The sequence below is a fragment of the Paramormyrops kingsleyae genome, chromosome 4, assembly GCF_048594095.1.
Source record: "Paramormyrops kingsleyae isolate MSU_618 chromosome 4, PKINGS_0.4, whole genome shotgun sequence".
NCBI lineage: Eukaryota > Metazoa > Chordata > Actinopteri > Osteoglossiformes > Mormyridae > Paramormyrops > Paramormyrops kingsleyae.
The window spans coordinates 41,758,573-41,785,895 of NC_132800.1; the positions used below are offsets into that span (position 1 = coordinate 41,758,573).

Sequence of the window (27,323 nt, forward strand, 5' to 3'; positions counted from 1 at the left end):
CTTCCTGCTATTGTAGTGGAAGCTAAAACCATGGGTTCCTTAAAATCAGAGCTAGATAAGATTTTAACAACTCTGAGCTATTAGCTAAGTTCTCCCCAAACGAGCTTGATGGGCCGAATGGCCTCCTCTCGTTTGTAAATTTCTTATGTTCTTATGTTCTCACCTAAAGGATTATTAGGAACACCATACTAATACGGTGTTTGACCCCCTTTCGCCTTCAGAACTGCCTTAATTCTACGTGGCATTGATTCAACAAGGTGCTGAAAGCATTCTTTAGAAATGTTGGCCCATATTGATAGGATAGCATCTTTCAGTTGATGGAGATTTGTGGGATGCACATACAGGGCACGAAGCTCCCGTTCCACCACATCCCAAAGATGCTCTATTGGGTTGAGATCTGGTGACTGTGGGGGCCATTTTAGTACAGTGAACTCATTGTCATGTTCAAGAAACCAATTTGAAATGATTCGAGCTTTGTGACATGGTGCATTATCCTGCTGGAAGTAGCCATCAGAGGATGGGTACATGGTGGTCATAAAGGGATGGACATGGTCAGAAACAATGCTCAGGTAGGCCGTGGCATTTAAACGATGCCCAATTGGCACTAAGGGTCCTAAAGTGTGCCAAGAAAACATCCCCCACACCATTACACCACCACCACCAGCCTGCACAGTGATAACAAGGCATGATGGATCCATGTTCTCATTCTGTTTACGCCAAATTCTGACTCCATTTGAATGTCTCAACAGAAATCGAGACTCATCAGACCAGGCAACATTTTTCCAGTCTTCAACTGTCCAATTTTGGTGAGCTTGTGCAAATTGTAGCCTCTTTTTCCTATTTGTAGTGGAGATGAGTGGTACCCGGTGGGGTCTTCTGCTGTTGTAGCCCATCCGCCTCAAGGTTGTGCGTGTTGTGGCTTCACAAATGCTTTGCTGCATACCTCGGTTGTAACGAGTGGTTATTTCAGTCAAAGTTGCTCTTCTATCAGCTTGAATCAGTCGGCCCATTCTCCTCTGACCTCTAGCATCAACAAGGCATTTTCACCCACAGGACTGCCGCATATTGGATGTTTTTCCCTTTGCACACCATTCTTTGTAAACCCTAGAAATGGTTGTGCGTGAAAATCCCAGTAACTGAGCAGATTGCGAAATACTCAGACCGGCCCATCTGGCACCAACAACCATGCCACGCTCAAAGTTGCTTAAATCACCTTTCTTTCCCATTCTGACATTCAGTTTGGAGTTCAGGAGATTGTCTTGACCAGGACCACACCCATAAATGCATTGAAGCAACTGCCATGTGATTGGTTGATTAGATAATTGCATTAATGAGAAATTGAACAGGTGTTCCTAATAATCCTTTAGGTGAGTGTATAACAAACACAATTCTCCTGCTCTATTGGTTCACCTTGGTAGCAAGATAAAATCCACCCATTTTGCTCAATTTCCCAAAACATGTCTCAACCACTAGACTTCTACTTGACATATGGATATAGATATTGATTTACTGTAAATACATGGTTAACATATGATTAATGTGATAACTACTTATACATTTGTACTACCACATAACACATTACGTAGACTTATTGCGACAACTTTATAACTACGTCTCTCTGTGCACCAGTTGGGGCAGCTTTGAATCCCTTCCTGCTGGTGGCTTCTCCCCACCTTTTCTGCTGCCCATCTCTCCAATGTCTTCAGGGCTTGCAAAACTGCATACAATCTCTCCTTGCCTAAGGCCTAACAGACCCAATATGCCTCCCCTCCCAGGCCTACCAATGTCCAATTTTCTTTCCACAGTAGCTTTTGTCCAAAGTTATGTATGTTAGACAGATAGTACATTATAAGCAGCCAGCTGTCACGGAGTCAACTTAGGTATAAAATTGTTGTTTCTACATAGTAATTTCCTACAGGATGGAGAAAAAAATAAAAGGTTTTCGCATTATGTAAGGCAGATAATCTTGTTAGGTCATTTAATCATATACACTGCTCAAAAAAATTAAAGGAACACTTTTTAATCAGAGTACAGCATCGAGTCAATTTAACTTCTGTGATATTGATCTAGTCCATTAAGTAGCAATGGGGGTTGTTAATCAGTTTCAGCTGCTTTGGTGTTAAAGGAGTTAACAACAGGTGCACTAGAGGGGCAACAATGAGACAACCCCCAAAACAGGAATGGTTTAACAGGTGGAGGCCACTGACATTTTTCCCTCCTCATCTTTTCTGACAGTTTTTTTCACTAGTTTTGCATTTGGCTAGTCAGTGTCACTACTGGTAGCATGAGGTGATACCTGGACCCTACAGATGTTGCACAGGTAGTCCAACTCCTCCAGGATGGTGCATCAATATGTGCCATTGCCAGAAGGTTTACTGTGTCTCCCAGCACAGTCTCAAGGCCATGGAGGACATTCCAGGAGATAGGCAGTTACTCTAGGAGAGATGGACAGGGCCATAGAAGGTCCTTAACCCATAAGTAGGACCAGTATCTGCTTCTTTGTGCAAGGAGGAACAGGAAGAGCACTGCCAGAGCCCTACAGAATGACCTCCAGCAGGCCACTAGTGTGCATGACTCTGAGCAAACAATCAGAAACAGACTTCATGAGGGGGGCCTGAGGGCCCGACGTCCTCTAGTGGGCCCTGTGTTCACTGCCCAGGACCGTGGAGCTCGATGGGCATTTGCCATAGAATACCAGAATTGGCAGGTCCACCACTGGTGCCCTGTGCTTTTCACAGATGAGAGCAGGTTCACCCTCAGCACATGTGACAGAAGTGAAAGGGTCTGGAGAAGCTGCGAAGAACATTATGATGCCTGTGACATTGTTCAGCAAGACCGTTTTGGTGGTGGGTCAGAGATGGTCTGGGGTGGCATATCCATGGAGGGACACACAGACCTCTACAGGCTAGACAACGACACTTTGACTGCCATTAGGTATCAGGATGAAATCCTTGGACCCATTGTCAGACCCTACGCTGGTGCAGTGGGTCCTGGGTTCCTCCTGGTGCACGACAATACCCGGCCTCATGTGGCGAGAGTATGCAGGCAGTTCCTGGAGGATGAAGGAATGGATACCATTGACTGGCCCCCATGCTCGCCTGACCTAAATCCAATGGAACACCTCTGGGACATTATGTTTCAGTCCATCCGACACCACCAGGTTGCACCTCAGACTGTCCAGGAGCTCAGTGATGCCCTGGTTCAGATCTGGGAGGAGATCCCCCAGGACACCATCCGTCGTCTCATTAGGAGGATGCCTCCACGTTGTCAGGCATGCATACAGCATGTGGGGGGCCATACAAATTACTGAGTACGATTTTGAGTTGCTGCAATAAAATTTCGGCAAAATGGACCAGCCTACCGCATCATTTTTTCACTTTGATTTTTGGGGTGTCTTTGAATTCAGCCCTCTGTAGGTTTATCATTTTCATTTCCATCAAACGATGTGGCATCCTTTTGTTCCTAACACATTTCCCAGTCAATATCACTAGAGATGTACAGCATGATTTTTTCCCCCATTGAGATCTGATGTGTTTTCAAAGCGTTCCTTTAATTTTTTTGAGCAGTGTATATTGTAGCACCGGCGGGGAGCATGTCCCAGCATGCAGTTGTAAATAGCCATTGGATTGTTGTTGTTATTGCTAATGGCTATATTTCCTTATTGTCGCGTGTGTTTGCCTGTGTCTTGTGTGTACCCTGTCCGATCCTCGTGTGTAATTAGCTTACGTAAATCTCCCACCGTATGTGTATCTTACAGTTCAGCGTCTGACAACCTTGTGTTTCTTATGTGTAACTGGTTTGGTGCTTGTTGGGTGCCTGATACAGTCCTTTTCAGGACTACTAATAAAGAGCGTGTTCTCCCCGGCAAGTGACTGTCCGTGTTTCTCTCTGCTCCAGCGATGCCTTGGTCAGCTCAATGCCACAATATGACCCCATAATTTGTGCTTTAGTTTTATCTTCAGGTCTGAAAATTCACTAAAGAAGCCTGATCTGCATGGTTGAAGTGCTACAATCTTGTCAAACTGTTAGAGTGTGTCCAAAATGCGAGCAACTGGACTGTGAGAGACGCATGCAAGAAAACATGAAACTGCCACACACATAGAAGGGTTGCGATTCAAATGGCCAACCCAGGGGATCTGAGGTTCTAGTTCTACCCACTGGTGCTACCAAAGTCAGTACTGAATAAAAATGGCTGCATAAAATGATTTTATTACAGAAAGAGCATTTAAGATTATGTTGATGGCTTGGTGTCTTTTTGAATCATAAATCATGCATTGAAGGTGTACATCTTAATGTATTGCCATTGAGCCAACACACTTGGATACTTTCATTTATTTATTATCTCTTTGTTTAGCAAACCCTTTTGTCGCAAGTGATGTACAAATGAAGTAGGTAATACATCCCAAACATTGCAGTTGTGAAGAAATCAGCTTCGGTATAAATGTTGCTAGGCTAAGCTTCTAATGAATGACTACAGACAAGTGCATGCTAACATTACAGAACTGGAGCTAAGTAAAACATTATAAAACAATCCAGGAATCTGACAACTATTCACACCATGAGGATTGGGTTCTTACTAGACAAGGGCAAGTTAGCACTGGAGCAAGAATTATGAAAAACATTACAATAAATTCTGCAACAACCTAGTGCAACCGGTCTCACTCTGAGGGCGTCGATGCAGCTGTCGTTGCCGAGGTCCCTTTTTAAATTGCTCTTACGGCACAAAACGGTAACAAATTTCCATGTGCTCTGGTCAAATAAAAAAAAAACTAATTTACGGAGTATCAGGTTGAACAAAAAACTGGATTTTGTGCAACTATCACATTAAAAGACTAAATTAAAAAATGAACGTGCTACATTAGCACTAACTTAGCAAAATAATACACTAAACATCTTGTGGTAAAGTTTTTTTGCTATATTTATCGATATTAAGACACATCTTATCTCAGCTCAAACCGTACAGTTACAGATGTTACAGATCTGAGGATGAATTTAATAGTATTTTATAAATGGCGTTTTAGTGCAAGATTCCAGAAACACTTGCAATTGGTTTAGATGGTTAAGCATTCTGGGCAACAAAAAGTTTCCTGCACACTGTCAGCCGACCGGTTGTAGTAAATGTGACCCTCAGTACATTTGGACCAGTGGCTGAGTTTCAGAAAACCACAGATATCAGCACTGACGTCTGATTCTTTCAATGCCCGCCACTCAATCGGTGTTTTCACCTTCTCCGAAATGCTACGGAGAGTGAGACGTATATGATTAAGGTCCACCTCTGTCAGCCTATAACGGAGTCTATGGAGGATGTCATCCAGCGACTTTCGCTCTTGCATGAATTCCACTGACACATGAGCTTGGGAATGATTAAGTCTGTCCAAATACACTAGGGCTTCGGCAAAGACCTGAATCCTCCTGACATCATTCTCGAGAACCCATCCTAACTGCGTCACATGGGTGACATTTTTACTGCAGCTCTGTACCTTCAGGTCGATTTCGACCCGCAGGCTTTTTGGCAGTTGAGCTGTGTTCAGGGTTATATCAGCCAGATGGGATAGAAGCACAACTTGTCTGTGAATATTGTGAGCTCCACTTAAATCTAAGTGATCTTCTAACCTGGGGAGGAGAAGGGAAAAAAATTGGCAATTTATCCCCTGCTTTATCCTCCCCCTCACAGAGTTTTTAATGTACTCTGAATACATCTTGGCTGCCCTACTCTTCAACAACTCGATGTCAGACAGCAGAAGTTTGACCACGGCACCGTATCGCACGGTCCTGAGGATAGGCATGCAGCATTTGGGGCAACTCTTAAACTTGATTCTGTTCCCATCCGGAGACCCCATCCAAGAGTCGAAACCAGTCACTTCGAAAATATGCCTGCAGTCTGACAGCTGTACAAAGTGAGCTTCTGGGTCAGCTTCTTTCCCAAAGAAGAGCTCTTGCACATCCCCGGCATCACAGATCCGGCACTTATCTGGGCACGGTTCACCGCACATGCCAATGCACTGATGTTGGCAGGGTAGCCGTTTAAAGCAGGGCATCTGGCAGGGGAGTCTGTCACAGGGCTCGTGGCACAGCCGAGTGCAGCGCTGATGCCTACATTGCCAGGGGCAGGGCTGGGTACAAGGCTGACAAGCCTCACTGCACACCTTTGGGCATATCTGATGCAGACATTGGTTTTTACAAGGCTGGAAACAGGGAACACAGCTCGCCCCGCACTTCTCCTTGCAACAGTGTGAGCAGATCAGCTGAACTTCACACTGAGCAACACACGTAATATGTGCGGTTCCGTTGTTGCACTGGAAACATTTCCCAGTGCACATGTGGCCACAGTCCAACTGAGCGTTACATTTTTTCAAACACTGGATTTTCCCCTGTTTGCAGTCAACCTCCTGCTTTATGTGGCATGGCAAGACTCTTTGATGACCACAATCTAAATCCACAGTGACATTCTGGGGACAACGGGATGTGCAAGATTCCCCACATTTGCGGATACAGGCATGGCCACACTGTAAGGTCTTTGTGCATGGAACAGTACAGACAAACTCCTCCGGATCAACCGAGCAAGGAACAAGCTGCTCATGATTACATCTGGGAATTACCTTAGTGACAGGCACCTTACATTTCCCACAAATGTCTGAACACACCTTCGGGCACTTGTGTTTGAACTGACATAGTGTCTTGGTGCAGGGCTTCATGCATTTATACTGCTTGTGGTCATCAACCGGGTGGCAGAGCCTGGGGCAACCATGGTCACAGTCGAGCTGATGTTCGCAGGGCACGGAGCATCCCCCTAGGGGTACCTTTGAGAAGTCTGCTTCCTCAGACACAGTAGTGATGGTGCCAGGATGGTTCTTGCAGCGCAGGTTCAATGCTTTGCCAATCTCCCCATGACTCCTGAGCTCCTTTATGATCTTGCCCCACAGTGGGACGGTAGAAAGCATCGACATGTTTCCGATGCAGAACAGGCCTTTTTTCGCCCTAGACAGAGCCACACAAACACGGTTTGGTATACTCAGGAAACCCACCTTTCCTTCCTTATTGCTTCTAACCAAGGACAGTATTATTATATCATTCTCCTCTCCCTGGTATCCATCTACAACAGACAGTTTAACATCACCAAATTTTTTCTTATCCATAATCTTTTTCAGGCAAAAGAGCTGACCGGTGTATGTGGTAAGAACCGTAATCTGGGAAGGATTATACCCCTGACAGATAAAGTAATAACAGAGAGCCTTGACAAAGGTGGCCTCATGCTTGTTCTGGTGACTTCGGCCTTCAGAGATGTTCTCTTCAAGGTGCTCATGTTCCACAAAGAAGACATTTGAAGTGACACCCTGAAACAACGCCAAAATGGTTTCATTACTGAACTTACATTTGAAATGTTTCGAATTGAGGTGTTTTGGTTGCCTTGGTGTTAATTCATATTCATTTAATGTGCTCCCTTTATTGGTGTCTCAGATCATGTTAAATTTTTCCTGTGACACGTGTTGGCGATAATTAAATGAATAGATTGAAATCTTTAGCTTCCAAAGAATTAAATACCTGCATAACTGTGTATTCAGAAAAAAATTAGAGAAATTTCCCGCATACTGGATCTATGTTGTGGCATGAAAAATCTTTTAAGCATCAAGGTGTCTGGAAATTTTAAACACTAAATGGATTTAGCAGCGATGAGGAATTAATTTGGCTCAGACCGCATCATAGTACTTGATAATTGACAAGGAAGTTAGATGTACATATAAGTCAATATATTTCTGACTTTTGATACTTTCAGTTGTATTTCACAGGATAAAGGACACTATTCTTTTTAAAATTCTGTTAGTTCTGCAAATTAGTACATCTTACTGATTGTAGTATGTTTTGCACCAACAGACCTGGGCCCATATTCACAAAGCATTTCCTTACCACTAAGAGTACTCCTAAATTGCACTAAAAGTTTTGAACTAAGAGTTTTTTTTTCGAAAACCGATTCATAAACTGGCTGAAAGCAACTTTTAGTTAGTAAAAGAGCCAACTCCTAAGCTAAGACTCCATCGCTCTGGCTGACGTCAGTTCTCATGCTTGCCTGCAATAACCATGGGGATTGGTTGATAAGAGGCCAGTATATATGCTGGTGAAAATGTACATGCAGCATCCCATAAACACAAATACAGTGGAAACCGCTTATAGTGATCATGGTTATAGTGACCAACCACTTATACAGATCTAAAAGTTTGGGACAGAATCATTCCTGTTCAAAAATTAACTTATTGTAATCAAGCAGTCCACTATATATAAGATATATCAGATGCCGGAAAGCTGGTCCATGCCTTTATCTTCTCTAGACTGGACTACTGTAATGCACTACTCTTTGGGATTCCTAGCAAGACCCTGCAGAGGCTCCAATACATACAAAACTCTGCAGCTAGGATCCTGATGAGAGAGCGTAAACATGAGAACATCACTCCCATCCTCCACTCACTTCATTGGCTTCCCATCTCCGCCAGGATTGAATATAAGGTTTTGCTTCTTACTAGGGCTGTCAAAATTAACGGGTTAACGTGGATTAATCCATCATCATGATTAATCTGATTAAAATTTTTAACGCAATTAACCCATCTGTAGCGCAGAATGATTCAAAATCACTGAAATGTCTCTGTCAACCCATTTCGGGCAGTTTTGGTGCGTTCCATTTCCCCTCGGAACTTGTATTCCGAGTCGGATTCCGGAGTTTTGAAGCCGGAAGTGACTACATGCGCTCCCGTTTCTCGGACATCCGAGAAATATCTCGGAGCAGCACAGAGGATCCCGATGGCTGCGCCTTTTATCAACAGAAGGGAAAGTTGTAGTTTTATATTGTTTAAGCACTACTTCTCATTTGTGGCTCATTAAATCGGTCGCACACGCTATACTCTCCAACTTATCTGTGGATGTGTTGCTACGGAGTTTTATATGTAAAGCACCGCACGTAATGTGTTATCAACTGATATTGCTGACAATGGCAATTAACCGGGCTAGAATTGGACTTCATGATTAGTTGGATTATTTGTCGGATTTACGGTAGTTCGTGCTAATTGTAAGCATCTGTGTCTTGACGTAGCCAGGCCTTATCACTGGAATTTGACTGCGGGGTTCTGGCTGCCCAGTGGGGGTGAGGTGTCCCTTTTGATGTGGTGATCAGGTGATTTGGGTCCAGTCTTGTCGGAGCCGGTGGACCTTTGCTTCAGGACACTGGGTGGAGCATTACAGGCTTTCCAGAGCTCAGACCGACGGAGCCTGCAAGGCCTCCAGCCTTACAGTAAGCGAACGAAGATAAAGACCATTTAAACTGAGGTACCTTAAATCCGACAAGTTGTCCGGCTAAGCAAAAATGCTTTTTGATATGGGTCCATGGTATTGCACTTCTGTGGCAGATGGAATGCATCCGACTCATGTTCAAGATGTTCAATAAACATGTTAAGTGTTTATTCCGTTTATATTCCGTTTTTTCTTGAGTCTGTTTGCTCATGCAAAATTAAATGTGATTAATATAGATTAAAAATGAATGATATTTAATCATGATTAATCAAAATTAATCCACAGGAACCCTGTGATTAATCTGATTAAAAATTTTAATCATTTGACAGCACTACTTCTTACACATCAATGCATCCATGGACATGCCTCCCCCCCTACCGCAAAGAACTTATCAACCCACAACGTGCAATACGTTCCCTTCGTTCTACGCACTCAGACCTCCTCCACATACCCATAACCAATCTGAAGACTATGGGAGATAGGGCTTTCTGTGTTGCTGCTCCACGCCTGTGGAATGCCCTCCCTGCCTTCCTGAGGGCACCACAATCCACTGACTGTTTCAAAAAGCATCTTAAGACATTTCTTTTTAACAAAACCTTTGGTTCCCCCACTTAAAGGTTTTAAAATGGTTTACTTTTAAATTGTTTATTTTGTCTCTTTTTTAACTTGTAGCCCTTTGAGATCATGTGATGTAAAGGGCACTATAAATAAAATGTATTATTATTATTTATTATTAAGAAAGTAATTTTCTCTCAATGACAAATATAGACTCATCGAAGTTTATGATCAACTGCCAAAAATTAGCCACCGAGATGCAGCAGCGAAACTACAATAAGGTATTTTATTTACAGTACTGTATTATAGCATATTTGAATTATACGCAGTTCAGTAATTTGAAAAGCATATGAAACAGTTGTACTGTACTTTGAACAAATCAATAAAATTCTGTAAATAGCTGTCCGTATTACTACTTTATATTCATGTAATGATGAATATTTAAATATCAATTAGATGGTAATCTGCTCGAAACATAAAGAAAATTTTAAAAAAATAAAATCGGTTATAATGATCATTGTAAGTGGTTTCCACTTGATATGCTGATATGATATGAATTGTATTGCCCTGATGGACACTGCTATGAGGCGGTTTTGTTTTTGTTTTGGCCAATTGCATCTGTGAGAGAAATGCCTGGGGAAAAGAGGAGTTGGGCGTGTGCGCGGCGGGAAAAAAGCGAGGAAAGGAAGCTGGAGAAAGCGCAGAGTGGCTGGCTGCTGGTGTGTTCATGCGGAGAGTCCGTGCGAGATCCTTCTCAAAGGAAGAGGCAGAGGGGAACTGGGTAGCACAGCGAGCTGGCCGGATTTGGGGTTCGGAGTGTAACCCAAGCCGAAAGCAGTTTTCTTCAGTCGCCGGACAGTCACGGGGAGCAGTGTTAAGCATAGCAAATTTAAACTGCGCCATCAGCTGAAGCTAGCAGGACCTCGGCTGGCTTGGACCGAAACACTGCCTGGAGATGTGGACCAACAAGCTCATGACGTGAATTTTCGCACCTCCTTGGAAGTGTGAGTACTCCTGTCTAGTAGTACGAGCTCCAACGGGCACCAGCCAACCGGCATGAAATGTGTGATTTTCTTGGCACATATCCGGGTATTCTCCTTTTTTGTGCATTCATTTGATGTATTCAATTGATTGTGTTTTTTATGTATAAGAGTGTACATTGACTACAATGTTCTAATTTGTCAAATGTGCTTTTGTGTACTGCTTAAAGTGTAATGTAATGATCTGGGGAGGTGTGAAAGGAAATTAAAAGACAGCATTTTCTATATTTTTTCCCTTTTGAGAGCATGTTCCTAATCTTTTCAGGGTTGCATCAACTCTTAATTATAAGGGATGTGTAAAAGGAAGGAATTGGTATAGGGTAGCGGGTTGAGGGTCAGAGATAATAAATGGTCATTAAGGTGTTAAGTTGAAGGAGGCCAAAATAATTTGAAAGGGGAGTATTTTATAGAATAGCTTAACATTAAGCTACCTGGGACATCTCCCAGTGTGCACCAAGTTGGGGGTGGCTACACTCAGTTTGTTGGAGATGTTACTGCATCCCTCACAAGTTTCATAACAGTCATTATTCCCTCCTTTAGCGGTATCTTTTAAGTAATTCAGAGTTCGTTTGATGTTTCCAAGGCATTGGATGTGGATTACGGCAGCCATTTTGCGATTGTTTGTGAGTTTGTCTTAGTGACTTAGTCCTCTCGACTACTTGTTAGTTCTCCCAGACTTAGATGCTACTTTTAGCACTAAGGGGCTTTGTGAATTGCTCTTAATCAAAAAAATGAGGAGTCCTACATTTGGGACTAGTGCCAATAATTTTTAAGAGTTTCTCCTAAATCGGCAAGGTAGGGGCTACTTTTAGCCTTAAGATGCTTTGTGAATATGGGCCCTGTTTAAAGCTGCCTAAAAATCATGGTTACTGAACAATAATCAGATGCTGCACTTTTGGGGCTGAACCGCAGCTGGCGATGTAGGAGTATATTTTATATGACCAAGGGCATGGTTCAAGATTTTGGGCCCCATGAAAGCATATCATATTGGACCCCCAACCAAGACCAATACAATTATGTTCCAATTTTTTTGCAATTGTCCTAACAACCCCCCTCCCCCACTGATGTAGCTGTATATGACCCAGTTTTAAATGAAACAACAGTGTTTTCCAAGAAGCATCTAGATGTTGTACTTCAGGTTACTCTGACATTTAATGGAAATTAAATTGCTCAAAGTTTATGGATTCTGTATGGAGTATATAGATATTTACACATAGAGTTTCATATATATCTGAACCTTAAAGTTACTGAAGACTTTATGCACCTTGTTCACAAGCTGTACTTCAGAAGCCACCAAGCATTAAAACCAAACGTCTAGTTACCTTGATGTTTTCATACTCATAGACCGAAGAATCATTCTCCAGCTGGTCATAGATATATGGTGTTAGCAGACGTGCAATCTCCGGTCTCATGCGATGCTACAAGACAGGACAAATTCTTTGTGATTACTCAGTGACTCCTACAGTAAATCTGCAATGAGAACTACACTGTTAAAGAAAGACGCTGGGCGTTATTTCACATGCATGTTCACCCTCACCAATGTGCATATGGTTGGGAAGTCACCCTTAATGTTACTGTACCATTGCTTTGAAAGCATTTAACTCCCTCTTACAAGTTTAATAAATAAATATATGTTCTCAAATCAAACCAATACCTGATAGTCAAGACGAACATATGGAATTTTCATTTTGATCAGCCTCTCGAACAACGACACCTCCAGATTGAAATTAATGGCAAGCTGATAGACTGTTGCACTGGGGCGAAGCTATAACAAAAGTTTTATAATAATTATTATAATAATATTTATAATAATAGCAGCTTCAATGTAGCCTAAAATGAAAAATGTAATTTTAAAGAATCACAAGGTTCCTGTGGGAGGGAGGTGGGTACCTGCTGGTGGTCTCCGATCAGGATGAGGTGCTCGCAGCCTGGGGTCAGCGCCATCACAATGTGTGCCTCCATAACCTCCGCAGCTTCCTCCACCACCACAATCTTGGGCTGAATGCCTTGCAGAACCTTGCGGTATCTGGCAGCACCTATCGGAACATCGTTTTTCCACATCCGCATTGGCTGAGGTGACCGAGTCCATCTCATACCATCTCGTAAAAGTCATGTCATGGTCAGGCAGTCATGAAGTGTAGACAGTTAGCTGATCCATCCCTTCCCCCGGCTTTCCGAGGTACTGACTATAGATTAAGGATATGCCCAGTGAACAAAATAGAAAGCAACTTAGCTTGCATGGATTTGGTGGAACTGATATTAGAAAAGGCTTCAAAATCTCATCATTATAAATTCCCAAATACCAAATGGTTTAATGTGGTTCCGTTCATTACTTAACTGGTTAGCTTTGGCTTAAATTAGATCAAAGCTTATTGAGTATCCTACACCAGTGTTTTTCAACTAGTGTGCCATTATAACTGGCCAGGTGTGTCATGTATGTGAATATATACATATAGGAAAAAGCTTTGTATACAGCAACTTTTCGTTAATTTAATTGTCCAATAGGCTTTAAGCACACGATTGTCATGTAATCAGAGGCAGCTGAGAATAAGACCGGCCTGCAATTGACGCTCGCTTATGTACGTATGTTTGAGAATTTGCAAAATGTCCTGTAGTAAAAAGACAAGATCGTGGACAAATTTTTAACCCTCAGGAGTCTGAGGCCTCTCAGCCACTTTCAGGATAGTCTGACATGCTTTGACATTTTAAAATATTTCACCTATCTAAAAAACATTTATCCCCAAGTGTTACATGTGCTTTTATTCAGCACAAACCCAGCACCAATAATCTGAGACCACTTTTTGTTAAAATCAGCTTTAAACATATACTTTTCAAAAACCTATTTCAGACATGCTGAGAAACATTTCTAGCCAAGACTTTTGAGCTCTGCAGCTTATAGACACAGGGGTTGGCTACACACAGGTGAATGACACATTCTGAAATTTTATGTGGTTTGATAACTAAAATGTTAGAACTTTAGAGTGACACTCTTTTTTGTCAAAGTCAGTGGCCTATGCAATGAATATTGATGAGATAGGTGTCCCCACACCTGTAGTAGTTTGCATACTGTCAATGGCCCATCAGTCTGTCAGTATGTCACTGCACCCCATATCCATCACTTTGGAAAGGCAGTTTGAAACGCAAGAAAAATAGCAATAATAAAATCCTTTTCACAGTTTATTGGTAGATGGAATGAAAAATGAAAAACTGTGAAAGCGGTAAATATGATGCAGTGCCTATGCAGAGTTAACGAAAATAAAATAATTCACTATTATTAACGCTCTGGGGATGAGGGCATCGTTGACTGTGTATCTTTCTCTTGTATTTCAGTTTATATCTCGTAGAAATCATTATGTAGAATCGTGAAAAAAACACTGACTAAATCCGTAATCTGCCTTCTTTTCAAAACTTCCATTGTCGGAAGCTTCAGCAGCAGTATGAGTGTGCCATATTGTAGCCGATCAGTGTAAACACTACCCAGACATGTGCTCTTGTTTATTTGAACATGTGCTCTTGTTTATTTGAGTCACAACGGGCGTATTCACATATTTCTTTACCCAATACCAACTGTCAGGTTATCATGTTATTATCATGTGAAAAGCGCAATTTGCAAGTGGGCAGGCGATCAGAGCTGCTTCGAGATGCAGACGCTTAAGTCATCTTAAGTCCCAGCACTTTTGTCTCCGTTCCGTCCATGTTCGGCACGACAATATTATTATTCGTAAATGTATTAATGGTTTATTATTAATATTAAAATAATTAATAAGAAATCTTTTTTTAAAATGCATTTTATTATATAACAATTACTGTCTATCATTGTCTAAATGTATTTTTACTGTCTAAATATATGTATTCAGCCAGTGTAAACATGCAGGATGCTATCACAGCGAATGCCAGGCTGAGACTGAAGCGTTACCATTTGTTACCGCTGAGAGACGTGCTGCGTGACTCATTACCCCATGCGTACAAGTTATCTTAGGTTGGCGTTCACAGTTTGACTTCTGAGTTCTAGCTAATTTTTTTTCGAACTGGTTGGTTCGACTTTTAAGAAATTAGAGTTCTAATGAGTTTGAGAACTGAGGTACCACTGTATCTTGATTTGGCATGATTTAGAGAACTTGGAGTACAAAGGATTTTGAGCAGTAACGTGTGACTGGAACAGAAATGAGAAAAATGTAAGTTAAACTGGTTTTCCAGGTTTATACAGACATGTTATATTGCTGTAGCGCCCCCGTTTGACCGATCGGCACAAAATTTGGGGAGCCCTTCCCCAGTACTGTCCTACAGGATATATTCAAGCTTGGTGATAATTGGCTGAGGCAGGCCTGAGATACAACTGTCTGGTTGAAATGGGTGTGGCACCTATATTTAATGTCATTATTAACATTAAAATAATTAAGAAATCTTTATTTTTAAATGTGTTTTATTATATAATAATAATTACTGTTACAGTCTATCATTGTCTAAATGTATTTTTACTGTCTAAATATATGTATTCAGCTAGTGCAAACATGCACGATGCTATCACAGCGAATGCGAGGCTGAGACTGAAGCTTTACCCTTTGTTTCCACTGAGAGACGTGCCGTGTGACTCATTTCCTCGCGCGTACAAGTTATCTTAGGTCGGTGTTCACGGTCTGACTTCTGAGATTCAGATCGAGTTCTAGCTAATTTTTTTCGAACTGGTTGGTTCGGCTTTTAAGAAATTCGAGTTCTACTGAGTTTGAGAACTGAGGTACCACTTTATTTATGGGGGCTCTCGATGAAACGGTGCAGATGCTGTGGTGAAGACTTTGTTTGGGTTAACAGAAGAAGCTCTTCTGTTTTGAAAGAAATAGTTGACTAATTGATGGTTGTTTTCAGTATGTAATGTTATCCACTGTATTAACAAGGAAACAAAAACCCATTACCGTTGCTTGTAAATCAGTTACTGAGGAGACAATTTGCATAGGCGTGGGAAGACGTTTGAGCTCAGGCGGGTAAAAATCTTTGGTGAATTTTACTTAAGTTTTTTTGTATCACTGGTAACTATCAATAGCCATTAATGGTAGTCTTTTTGTAGAAATAATCATAATGACGCCGTTACAAGGTAGTTAGCATAACGCTTTGTTTTTCATTGACGAAGCAGATAAGAGGTGCTAAAGCACCCTCGGTGTAGTGTAATTGGTTATTCAGTTGGAGACTACGGGGTCGGTGAGTGATGACGTCGGGGCAACAAGGTAGACGAGAGTAGCGGGGAATCAGCAGAGAGTGAATGAGAGACGCAGAGAAAATAATAAAGACACGCTACAATAACATTCGGACTCACAAAGTGGTTTTTAATAACACGACACTCGGCACCCCTACTTCCAGTGTTTAATGGTCGTATGTCATAACGACTTTTATGGGACGAATAACTGTTCTAGGTAATTTTTTTCCGAACAGGTTGGTTCGACTTTTAAGAAATTCGAGTTCTAGAATGAGTTCGAGAACTGAGGTACCACTGTATTTGCATTTTGTTTTGAACATGCTGTTTTAATAAAATTGTTCATGACACCTGTCATGTGGCTTTGACTTAAAAATGTAGTCCATTTCATACTTACATATACTGTACAGTTGTCCCTCGCCACTTCTTGCTTCGACTTTTACGGCTTCACTATCGCGGTTTTTTGTATTGTAGCACCGGCGGTGCGCATGTCCCAGCATGTCCCGCGTGCAGTTGTAAATAGCCCTTGTTGAGTTGTTGCTGTTATTGTTAATGGTTAATACCTTATTGTTGCCCGTGTGTTTACCTGTGTCGTGTGTACCCTGTCTATCCTCGTGTGTGATTATCTTCTGTAAATCCCCCACCGTGTATGCGTCTTACAGTTTGGCATCTGACAGCCTTGTGTTTCTTATGTGTAATTGGTTTTGGTGCTCGTTGGGTGCCTTGTGTAGTCCTTGTAAGGACTGCTAATAAAGAGCATGTTTTCCCAGCAAGCGAGTCTCCGTGTCTCTCTGCTCCCGCGATGCCTCGGTCTGCCCGTCGCCACAGTATATTCATTAAAAAGTTGAATAAGACAATGAAAATGATACATTGCTACGCATCGGAAGCATCATTGGTTTGTGATTTCTGAGAACTTTTATCTAAGCCCCACAATGGCTTTTCATAGGTTGGTGGTTGTGTGCATGCGTAATTAAATATACAATAATAATAATAATAATAATAATAATAATATGATATTTGTAACGTCTAATACAGCACTTCTCAAAGTCCGGACTCCGGTCCGGATCCGGACCCGGAGGGAATTCAATCCAGACCCGCCACCATTTCGTATTTCAACAGCAGTAATTTAAGGGATTAAAAGTCTGGATTTCCTACTTTGATAAACGCATGTCAGAATCATTTGTTTAGTGTTTTATGTCTTTTTGGAGATGGTCCGAAATTAAAGCGAAGGCGAGATATTTAAAGTTTTCCTCCGTGATTCAGTTGCCATGACATCCAGTGAGTGTATACTTTTGACGTAATCGGGCACGAGCCGCGCAACGCGACACTTCACCGCAGTAAGCGTTTGAATGGGTGTGGAGGATGTCATTGTCCAGGAAAAGAAAAGTTGACGAAGAAAATAGAGTTTTCAAAAATGATTGGACAGAGAGGTATGCGTTCATTTTGCCCCAATCCAGCACGAAGCCATTCTGTTTGATTTGTAACGAGACAGTTACAGTTGGAGTGGAAATGTCAAACGGCATTATTTTGCCACTTTTGCACTTGTTATTCATGTATTTTGAATGCAAAAGGCACCTTATTTTTTCATAAAATGAATGTTGATTTGTTATACATGTTTATTAAAAACAAGTTTTGTAATTACCAATAGTTCCAGACCTTTGTCATTGATGAAAATTCAGATTTGGACCTTTGAATGTAGACTTTGAGAACCCCTGGTCTAATATGTCTTAAGAACATAAGAACATAAGAACTATACAAACGAGAGGAGGCCATTCGGCCCATCGAGCTCGCTTGGGGAGAACTTAACTAATAGCTCAGAGTTGTTAAAATCTTATCTAGCTCTGATTTAAAGGAACCCAAGGATTCAGCTTGCACTACGTTATCAGGAAGACTATTCCATACTCTGACTACACGCTGTGTAAAGAAGTGCTTCCTTAAATCCAGTTTGAAATGTTCTCCCGCTAATTTCCACCTATGGCCACGAGTTCTTGTATTTGAACTAATGCTGAAGTAACTATTCGGTTGAACAGCATCCAAACCTGTTAGAATCTTATAGACCTGGATCATGTCCCCCCTCAGTCTCCTTTGCTTGAGGCTGAACAGATTTAGCTCAAATAACCTTTCCTCGTATGACATTCCTCTAAGACCAGGAATCATTCTTGTGGCCCTACGCTGCACCTTTTCTAAGGCCGCTATGTCCTTTTTAAGATATGGTGACCAAACCTGTACACAATATTCTAGGTGAGGTCTCACCAAGGAATTGTATAATCTTAGCATTACCTCCCTTGACTTAAACTCCACACACCTGGAGATGTACCCCAACATCCTATTGGCCTTTTTTATTGCTTCCCCACACTGGCGAGAATGAGACATGGAAGCATCAACATACACACCAAGGTCTTTCTCATAATCAGCTACCTTTATTTCAGTAGGTCCCATAAAATACCTGTACTTTATATTTCTGCTCCCTACATGGAGTACCTTACATTTGTCTATGTTAAATTTCATCTGCCAGGTGTCAGCCCAGTCACTAATTAAATTAAGATCCCGCTGTAGCTGCTGAGCCGCTAGTTCAGTATCTGCTACACCACCCACCTTGGTGTCATCTGCAAATTTCACCAGTTTACTGTATATATTGGTGTCTATATCATTTATGTAAATTAGGAACAAAAGTGGTCCTAAAATTGAACCCTGCGGTACCCCACTATGAACGCAGGCCCACTGTGACATCGAGCCTCTTATAACTACTCGCTGCTTCCTATCCGTTAACCAGTTATCAATCCAAGTCGCTACAGTTCCTAAAATACCTGTCGCTTTGAGTTTAAGTGAGAGCCTCTTGTGGGGAACAACATCAAAAGCCTTTTGGAAATCTAAATAGATGACATCATAGGCCTTCTTATCATCAACTTCCTGAGTAGCTTCCTCAAAAAACTCCAACAGATTTGTTAAACAGGATCTACCTCTCCTAAATCCATGCTGGCTATCCCTCAAAATGTTATTTGAGTCCAGGTAATCTACCATTTTCTCTTTGATTATAGCCTCCATAACTTTACCAGTTATACAAGTTAGACTGATTGGCCTATAGTTTGACAAATTACTTCTATCCCCTTTTTTGAAAATGGGCGTTATGTTGGCATGCTTCCAATCAGAAGGTACCACACCTTCAGATAAGGATTTTTGAAACAGTAATGTTAAGGGTCGGCAAATAATATCCCTCATCTCTTTTAACACTATAGGTAAGATGCCATCAGGGCCCTGTGATTTATTTATTTTGAGCTTAGCTAGGCTTTGCAAAACATCAGCTTCAGTTATATATATATTAGTTATAGACGATGTTGAATTAGTAATAAGAACTGGTAAGTTACTAGTGTCCTCGACAGTGAATACCCGTGCAAAACTATCATTGAACTCATTTACTATGTCAATGTCGTTTTCAATTATAAGACCCTTACTATCCTGCAGATTAGTAATTTCAGCTTTTAGAGCTCTTTTAGAGTTAAAATACTGGAAGAAACTTTTAACGTCATCCTTAGCCTCCAATGCGATCTTCCTTTCGACATTCCTTTTAGCTCGTCTAATGTCATTTTTTAATTCAGCCTGTAGATTTAGATACTCTTGCTTTATTATGTCATCATCAGTTATTTTCCATCTCTGGAACAAAGCCCTTTTCCTCCTTACTTTATACTTTATGTCCCTATTAAACCACCTAGGTTGCAATTTCCTAGATTTATTCTTGCTAGAAACAGGTATGAAGTCCTCTTGTACTTGCAATAATGTGCTTTTAAAAAATTCCCATGCCTCTTCAACAGTTTTGTTATTTAACTCCATCCAGTTCACGGTTTCTAGTTTTAATCTCATACAATTGAAGTTAGCCTTCCTAACATTATATATTTTTGATTTGGACTTTGCTCTTCGGGCACTAAACTTAACCTCAAATTTAACCATGTTATGATCGCTACTGTCAAGTGGTTCTAAAACATCTAATTTACCAATCCTGTCCTGGTTATTAGACAAAACAAGATCAAGAATGGCATCTCCCCTGGTAGGGGTGTTAACAAACTGAGTAAAAAAACAATCCTGTACTAATTCCACCATCTCAAGTTCATTTTCAGAAGAGCCAGCAACAATGTCCCACTGTATCCCCGGTAGATTAAAATCACCCATAACTACCACATCATTTTTATTGCTCATAATCCTAATATCACTGTATAACAATCTGCTTTCCTCAGCAGCTACATTGGGTGCTCTGTAACAAACACCGACAATTAGGCTATTTGAGTTTGTAGCATCTAATTTTACCCATATAGCTTCCGTACTTTTACTTATATCAGTAAGCTCCCTTGCCTGCAAGATTTCCTTTACATATACTGCAACACCACCTCCCTTCTTACCTATACGGTCTTTACGGAACAATGTGTAACCATCCATATTATATTCTTGTCCATCCTTATCACTCAACCACGTTTCAGTTATTGCTATAATATCATAAGAGTCCGATGAGATAAGAGCCTCTAAATCATGAATTTTATTCCTAATACTCCTGGCGTTTAAATACAGACAACAAAGGGTAGGCTTATTACAGTGCCTACTTATAATATGATTTTTTTGGGCTTTCCGTTTCCCCCCAGTTACATACTTAACTAACCTCCCTGCCCCCCCAGTCCCTAGTTTAAACATTCCTCAACTACTCTACAAATACGCCTTCCCAGTACACTGGTTCCCCTCCGGTTCAGATGCAACCCATCCGGCTTGAACAGGTCCCACCTGTTCCAGAAGGTCCTCCAGTGCCCCATAAACCTAAACCCCTCTTTCCTACACCATCCTTTTAGCCACGCATTTAATCTCCTTATCTCAGCTAACTTAGCCTCACTTGCGCGTGGCACGGGGAGTATTTCGGAAAATACCACCATGGACGTTCTGCTTCTAAGCTTATTGGCGACTTCTATAAATTTATCCTGCAGAACAGCCCTTCTACCCTTGCCTATGTCGTTGGTGCCAACATGCACCACGACAACTGGATCCACCCCAGCTGGGGCCAAAAGCTTGTCCACACGATCTGGAAGGTCTCCTACCTGGGCACCAGGCAGGCAAGACACCGTACGGGACCCTCTATCACGCGTGCACACATAACTGTCTACTCCCCTAATAATTGAATCCCCCACTACCACAACCTCCCTCTTTCTGGGGGGAGGGGGCTCCTCAGTGCCCAAGGGCCCACCTGCTTCCCCAGTCCCTTCCGGCTCTAAAGCTGGAAGCACCTGAAACCTGTTAGACACAGACACCTCAGGTGATGCCGCCTCTGTAACGTGTGTACGCCTTTTCCTGCGTCTATGACCTACGGTCACCCAGCTCTCTCGACCTCTCTGCTCTTCATTCTCCCTCCCCCCCGTTAGTGGCGTACACACCGTCTCCCTAAACGGCGTATCAACTAGCTCATCTAACTCACTGTTGCATTGGATGCGAGCCAGTTGCTCCTCAAGGTCGCGAACCTTGACCATGAGTGAGTCCACTAGCTTACATCGCTCGCAGATGAAGTCCGACCGATGAAGTTTGCCGTCCAGAAGGGCAAACATCTTGCAAACGCAACACTGAGCTGGCCCCATAATTAACTAACTCACTATGACCCCGTACTCCCAGCCCAGTAAATTTATATAGTGTATTTAACTATAAAGATTAATTTGCGTAACAATAAATGCAGTAACGTGCGGAGTACACTAAAATAAGTTATTACTTGTGTTAAAACGGAACTTAATTATTATTTTATTAAAAATTTTAAACCTGATAAACTTACTACTACTTACCAGAAGAACTTCTGCCTGAACCAAGTATGAACTAAAAACAAGGCGAAATCGAAGTTGCTCTTGGGAGGTCGAAAAACCACAAAAACCCCCTCACAGCAGGCTACTGCCGGAGCGGGAAAAAAGTGGAAAATGTCCTCCCGGCCCCGACTGGCGACCGAGCAAAGCTCAGGAGCAACTGTCCTTTTCCGACGCTTGGTAGCGATACCGACGTTAGATGTTATTAGTTATAATCGCCCCGCGGGTGTTTGTTACGGAGTTTAAACGCGGACAGAAAAACGCCGCGCACGCGACACCCGCAGCTCTCTGTCGGTAATAATCGCGCTGTTGATTAACAGACAGGACAGACAAGCACTCACGCTGACCGAAATAAGAACAATAAATAGAAATAAACAGCCACCCACGTAAACAGGTAAAGCACACAAACACTCAAAACACTCCAAAAAAACAATCCCAAACAATCGCTGCAGCTCAACACCACTCTCTCGCAGCAATCCCAGCAATCCTCGCAGCAATCCCAGCAATGGGGATCCCAGCAATATTTTCTCCTATTTAATATATTGGGTAATATAAATCTAATGGTGACTAAAGGGTGTTATTTCATGCCTAGAGGGCTCTAATAATGTTAAAAACCGTATTTAGAAGGTCGTAAACAAGTTTTCTATGCTCTAACTATGAAATATTCGATTTATAAATAAAGAATCCTACTTCGCGGAAATTCACTTATCGCGGTAGAGTCTGGAACTGATTAACCTCGATAAACGAGGTCCAACTGTATATCCTGTATTGCTATTCTGCTACAAAATATCCAGCTATGGGTTTTGGTCCATGTCGCTCAACACAACCATGAAGTACTTACATGTGGTTGTCATGCCAATGATGCTGGCATTCTTCAGGATCATCTCGTCCTCAGCGTTTCTTAGTTCATCCAAGCGCTCGATTATTCTCTGGAAGTTGTTCTCAGATTCCAGAAGCTTTTCCTTCAGGTCTTGCCGGAACAAGGAGACCCAAAGTCTGAAAAGTAAGGTATTTATCGACTGATTCTGAAAAACTGAATGCATCTACATCATCTGTAACATTTCAACTACATATTAATAAAGATTAAGGCATTACTTGTAGATATTTGGTTTTTTTGTGATGATTAATAAGTTATTTGGATGTGTAGTTTCTGGTAAAGTTGTGATCATCTGTAAAGGCTTTAGAGCTACTTTTTAGGTCATGTCTCAGAGAATCAACATGTGCCTAGTAGATTTGGGTGGGATTTAACTTGCCGGTAGAGGCTCCACCGCTGTATGCTGGGCAGAGCCCAGAGGTTAGAGATCCTCAAAGCCTCCGTCTTTGTCATGTGGTCAGTCTTCTTAAGTTCTGCCTTTATGAACCGTTTCAACCTCTTCTTCATTTCTTTAGTTATCTGAAAATATCACAGCAATTACTATGATTTGTTCATGGTACTATCATACTAAGAAAAAAAGATGCTGAAAAATAGGCAGGCAGTGTATTAACTGATTAACCCTCTGGGGTCGAGTGCATTGTCGGCAATGCAGCGTACTTTTCGCATCTATTTCAGTTTATATCTCGCTGAAATCTTAATGTAGAATCATGAAAAAACGCTGGCTAAATCCATAATCTTTCTTTTACGAAAATCCATTGTCGGAAGTATTAAAGTTTTTAAAATTAGGTTAAATCTGAGAAAAAGTAAACCATGTCATTTTACTTTGTTTTACCTGCATCGGGGGCGTGTAGTACCACTGTCACCCGAAGATCGCTATTCACATTATAAATAGCTGCATTAGCGCATATTCAAATCGCATTCGCATGGTAATTTGATTAACAATGCAATGGTGAAACGTGATCCAGAAACATCCCCATCAGCGCCATAAAAGGGGGTGGGGGACGTGGCCAGGTGTCAATGGCTCATTCATACACATGAAAGTTGCTACATATTCAATGAAAGGAGCTAGAAATAGTGACATGAGTTAGGTTTTTCTTATTTATTTATCTAAATGAATGTTGCAACTACACCATTTAGTCATCTTCATGTAGCCAAGACTTTGGTGATCAGATATCTGGAATCAAAACAAACTGCCAGCATTGCTTACTATGTACTTTTATAATGTTTCTGCAAGTGTTCCAAACTGCATTTTGCATTGTCTATACTTTGATGTCAAATTACAAACTTAACAAAAAATCTGACATATTTACAATATACGTTAAAATAAAGATGATTGTAACGGCAAAACAAATAATTAAGAAATAATTTATTTGCCATGAATTAAGTTTATATTTGAAGAAATGTGTGATCATGCCCCAGTCAGTGAAAGTGTATTTCCTACCCCTAGACCCCAAAGGGTTAATGAATCTTATGTTATTAAATAAAAATGATTGTTTTCTTGATTGTTCAAGAACATTGTAGCTTCATAACTGCAGCGGTCTACAATGTCTGCTTACTTCCCACCCTTGGTCGTAACCATCCTCTTCATTTTTATCTCTGAGCTCTTCCTCCTCCTCCTTGAGCACACAGGCCATGGCTTCTCTCTCCATGGTGTAGATCCTGTTGTGGGCGCTCTGGATGTGCTTTTCAACATTGTCTCCTTCCATCATTCTCTCAGCCTGCTCCTGCTCAAAGCAATCTAGGGTGTTGTCATCACTAACTGCATCCATCAGGGCCTCCCCAACATTGTCTGTCACAGGCAAATATAACACTGGTTATGGGAAAGAATGGAGACTTTGCTCCAATGTACCACAGACCTGATCTTTAGACTGCCACACCAAGGTTTTCAGTGAGTGGTGCTATTTTAGCATGTACTACAGTACATTACTACATACGACTAGTTCATACATTGCTGTGTCTATCAATAAATCTCCCTGAATCTGTGCTTTTGATTCCTGTAGCATTTTATCCTTTGTGTATAAGTACACACAAGTAGGTCTTTAGATCAGTATTGCCACAAAGGCAACAGAAAATGGGCATATGAGAGTGAGGCTGACTATGAGTTTGAAGGCTGTACCTCCACACGCTGCTTGAGGAGACCATGACAGGCAGTCAAGGTCTTGTGCTAAGCCTTCCTCCTGGGTGGCGCCTTCAGCATTCTCACTGACTCCATTGCCCCCGCCTTAAACACCACAAAAACACCATGTAGTTTAATCAATATACTACAATATGTAAGTAACACATTCAGAAGTGTATGCAGGATGGTGGATATAGACAAATTGATACACTACAAAAAATGGCATTTCAAATTTAAGATGAACTGTTTCTGTTTTGATACAAGGTGGCCTAAAATTAACAAAATTATTGAGTAAGAAAGTTGTAGATTTCCTACAATAAGACAATATGCCTAAATGCAAGCAAATTAATCTTATTCATAAGATCTGTTAGTTTGTTAATGAAATTAGATTTTTGTCTAAATATAAGAATGCTTAGATTTTCTTTTTTTTATTTGCAGTGTAGAGGACCAGGCTTGGGTATATTTCAGCTGTCCCAGGTCATACATGCCCACCATTACCTCCCTGCCATCTTCAAAAAAGTTCATGTTCAGAGCATTGTGTGAGGCTCCTGAATGTAGTGGTGTAACAGACCGTAGAAGACCCGTGATCTTCAGTATGCATGTGAACCGCACATTAGTTGCAATGCTTAACTATAATAGTGTGAAATACAGTTTTACTGCCACTATTACTTTTTAAAGCAATAATTCCCTAAATCATAGTGCTGCAGAAGTCCATAGAGGACATGCATTCATGGCTTGAAATTAATTTCTCACAATGGGAAACAATTCCCCCCTTATGTGTAACACATGTGGGGGGAATTTTAGATATTCAGTGGGAATGCAATAAAAAACTGAGTGGATTCAATACCATTAGCCATGGCATTTCTAGTGGAATCTGCTTCCCTCTCTCTCTTAACAAATGTTGCGTGTCTAAAAACGTTTGCTTTCCCGAGATAACAACTTTTGTGATCTCAAGAAAGTCTCAATAAAAATAACCTTGGCTATGTTGAGATCACAAGAAAAATAAGTTGTAATCTCAAAATAAGACGATGATGGATGTCTTCTGTGGACTTCCATACGATGTAGTTGCAGACAAAGCAGTTGTATGTTCACATGAATGGAGCATGTTAAGTTCCTTGATTTAAATTTTCTTTTAGTTCTTCAAGTAATAAATGGAAAGCAAAGTTATATTTGTCTCTCTCTCTGCTTTGTTGATTCAAAAACCGAGATCCGAACCATGAGTTTTGTGATCCGTTGCAACCCTACCTGAAGTGTCACTCATGAAGGTCTACTACATTTAACCATACACATGATATAATTAACTCAGTAAAACAACACTAGGAGCAATATGGTATACCTCTGCTTTTGTGATAAATTATTGGCTACTGGTATTCTAAATTTTTGAAAAGTAAAAATGTTCTAGGTGCACTACATTTTCATGCTTACCCATGCAGTGTGGACCACTGTTAATCACAGAGATTCCAAGCCACTCTAAAATCACAGACTGCTCCCTCTCACTCCCCACATAGTACTCTTCCAAAGGCTGAGAAGGTAAATTCATATACAGAGTGATGACTGGGGAAAACAGCAAAAAAACTTTAAAAAATCCACTAAGCACTAGAAGATGGCTGACCCTTCCAGCTTCCAGGCTGCTTCCATGAAGAGATACGATGTGCTCGCACAGGATAGACTCATTCAGAATTCCATTTTCAGAGATTTCAAGCAAAGAAGCATTTCTTCCAACTTCCTCCTCAGCCTTCTTCATCTTTTCTTTAAGCTATGACCCGGTCAAAGAAATGCATCAGCTCAGTTCATTGGGATTTTTCAAAGTCAGAATGTTACTTTCCCCTGTCAACCTCACTATCAAGTATTCATGTTGTTGTTGAGATAAATGTAAGCAGAACCATTCAAAATAACTATTCAGCCCTACTTTGTGCTATGTCATTTTCCCAGTCCAAGAAAAATGCCTAAGTATAACCACTGAGTCCAAGATGGCCTGCAACTCACATCCGAATGCATAGCTTTTAGGTGTCCAGGTAAACAAGCCCTTGAAGCCCTCTGGTTGCTTCTCAGTTTGTTGAGAGAATAGTTTTTGATAATGTCGCTGGAGGATCGTCCCCCAACTCGCACCAGCCCAAGTGGATCTGTCATGTACTTGAGGATGCCTATGAAGATAGAGAAAAATATCTGAAATCCTTTTTGTTCATACTAGTATGATAATCACAACAAACGCCTAAATTCAAATCAATAATAATAAATCAATATTAACATGCTGCAGAAAATGTAGTACCTTCCAAGAACTGGTCCAATGCGTGGTTTGTGTAGCAAACAACCAGAATAGGACTGCTACAACCAATGCCCCAGACCTGAGCATTATCCAAGAGTGCCTTGACAATCTTAAGACCAACGTGAGTCTTTCCTATTAGAATGATGGGAATGTTAAATAAGATTAAAGATAATATGATAATTATTCCCAAAACAC

General features: G+C 41.2%; 1 protein-coding gene across 3 annotated transcripts in view; it reads right to left on the reverse strand.

The window, feature by feature from the left end:
- Positions 1-4,322: 4,322 nt before the first annotated feature.
- Positions 4,323-27,323, reverse strand: part of LOC111840252 (NFX1-type zinc finger-containing protein 1-like) — a 39,557-nt gene continuing 16,556 nt past the window's right edge. For 2 of the 3 annotated variants that reach the window (XM_023804886.2, XM_072711352.1), the window contains 12 exons: positions 27,132-27,260; positions 26,849-27,006; positions 26,475-26,618; positions 26,288-26,384; positions 24,863-24,967; positions 24,303-24,535; positions 23,126-23,265; positions 22,714-22,868; positions 12,762-12,907; positions 12,526-12,636; positions 12,194-12,289; positions 4,323-7,334 (listed from right to left, as the gene is read on the reverse strand). In XM_023804886.2, the coding sequence (XP_023660654.1) occupies positions 5,052-7,334; positions 12,194-12,289; positions 12,526-12,636; positions 12,762-12,907; positions 22,714-22,868; positions 23,126-23,265; positions 24,303-24,535; positions 24,863-24,967; positions 26,288-26,384; positions 26,475-26,618; positions 26,849-27,006; positions 27,132-27,260 (3,797 nt within the window). In that variant the 3' untranslated portion in view covers positions 4,323-5,051. The remainder of the gene's footprint in view (positions 7,335-12,193; positions 12,290-12,525; positions 12,637-12,761; positions 12,908-22,713; positions 22,869-23,125; positions 23,266-24,302; positions 24,536-24,862; positions 24,968-26,287; positions 26,385-26,474; positions 26,619-26,848; positions 27,007-27,131; positions 27,261-27,323) is intronic. The other variant, XM_023804887.2, reaches the window with a different exon arrangement.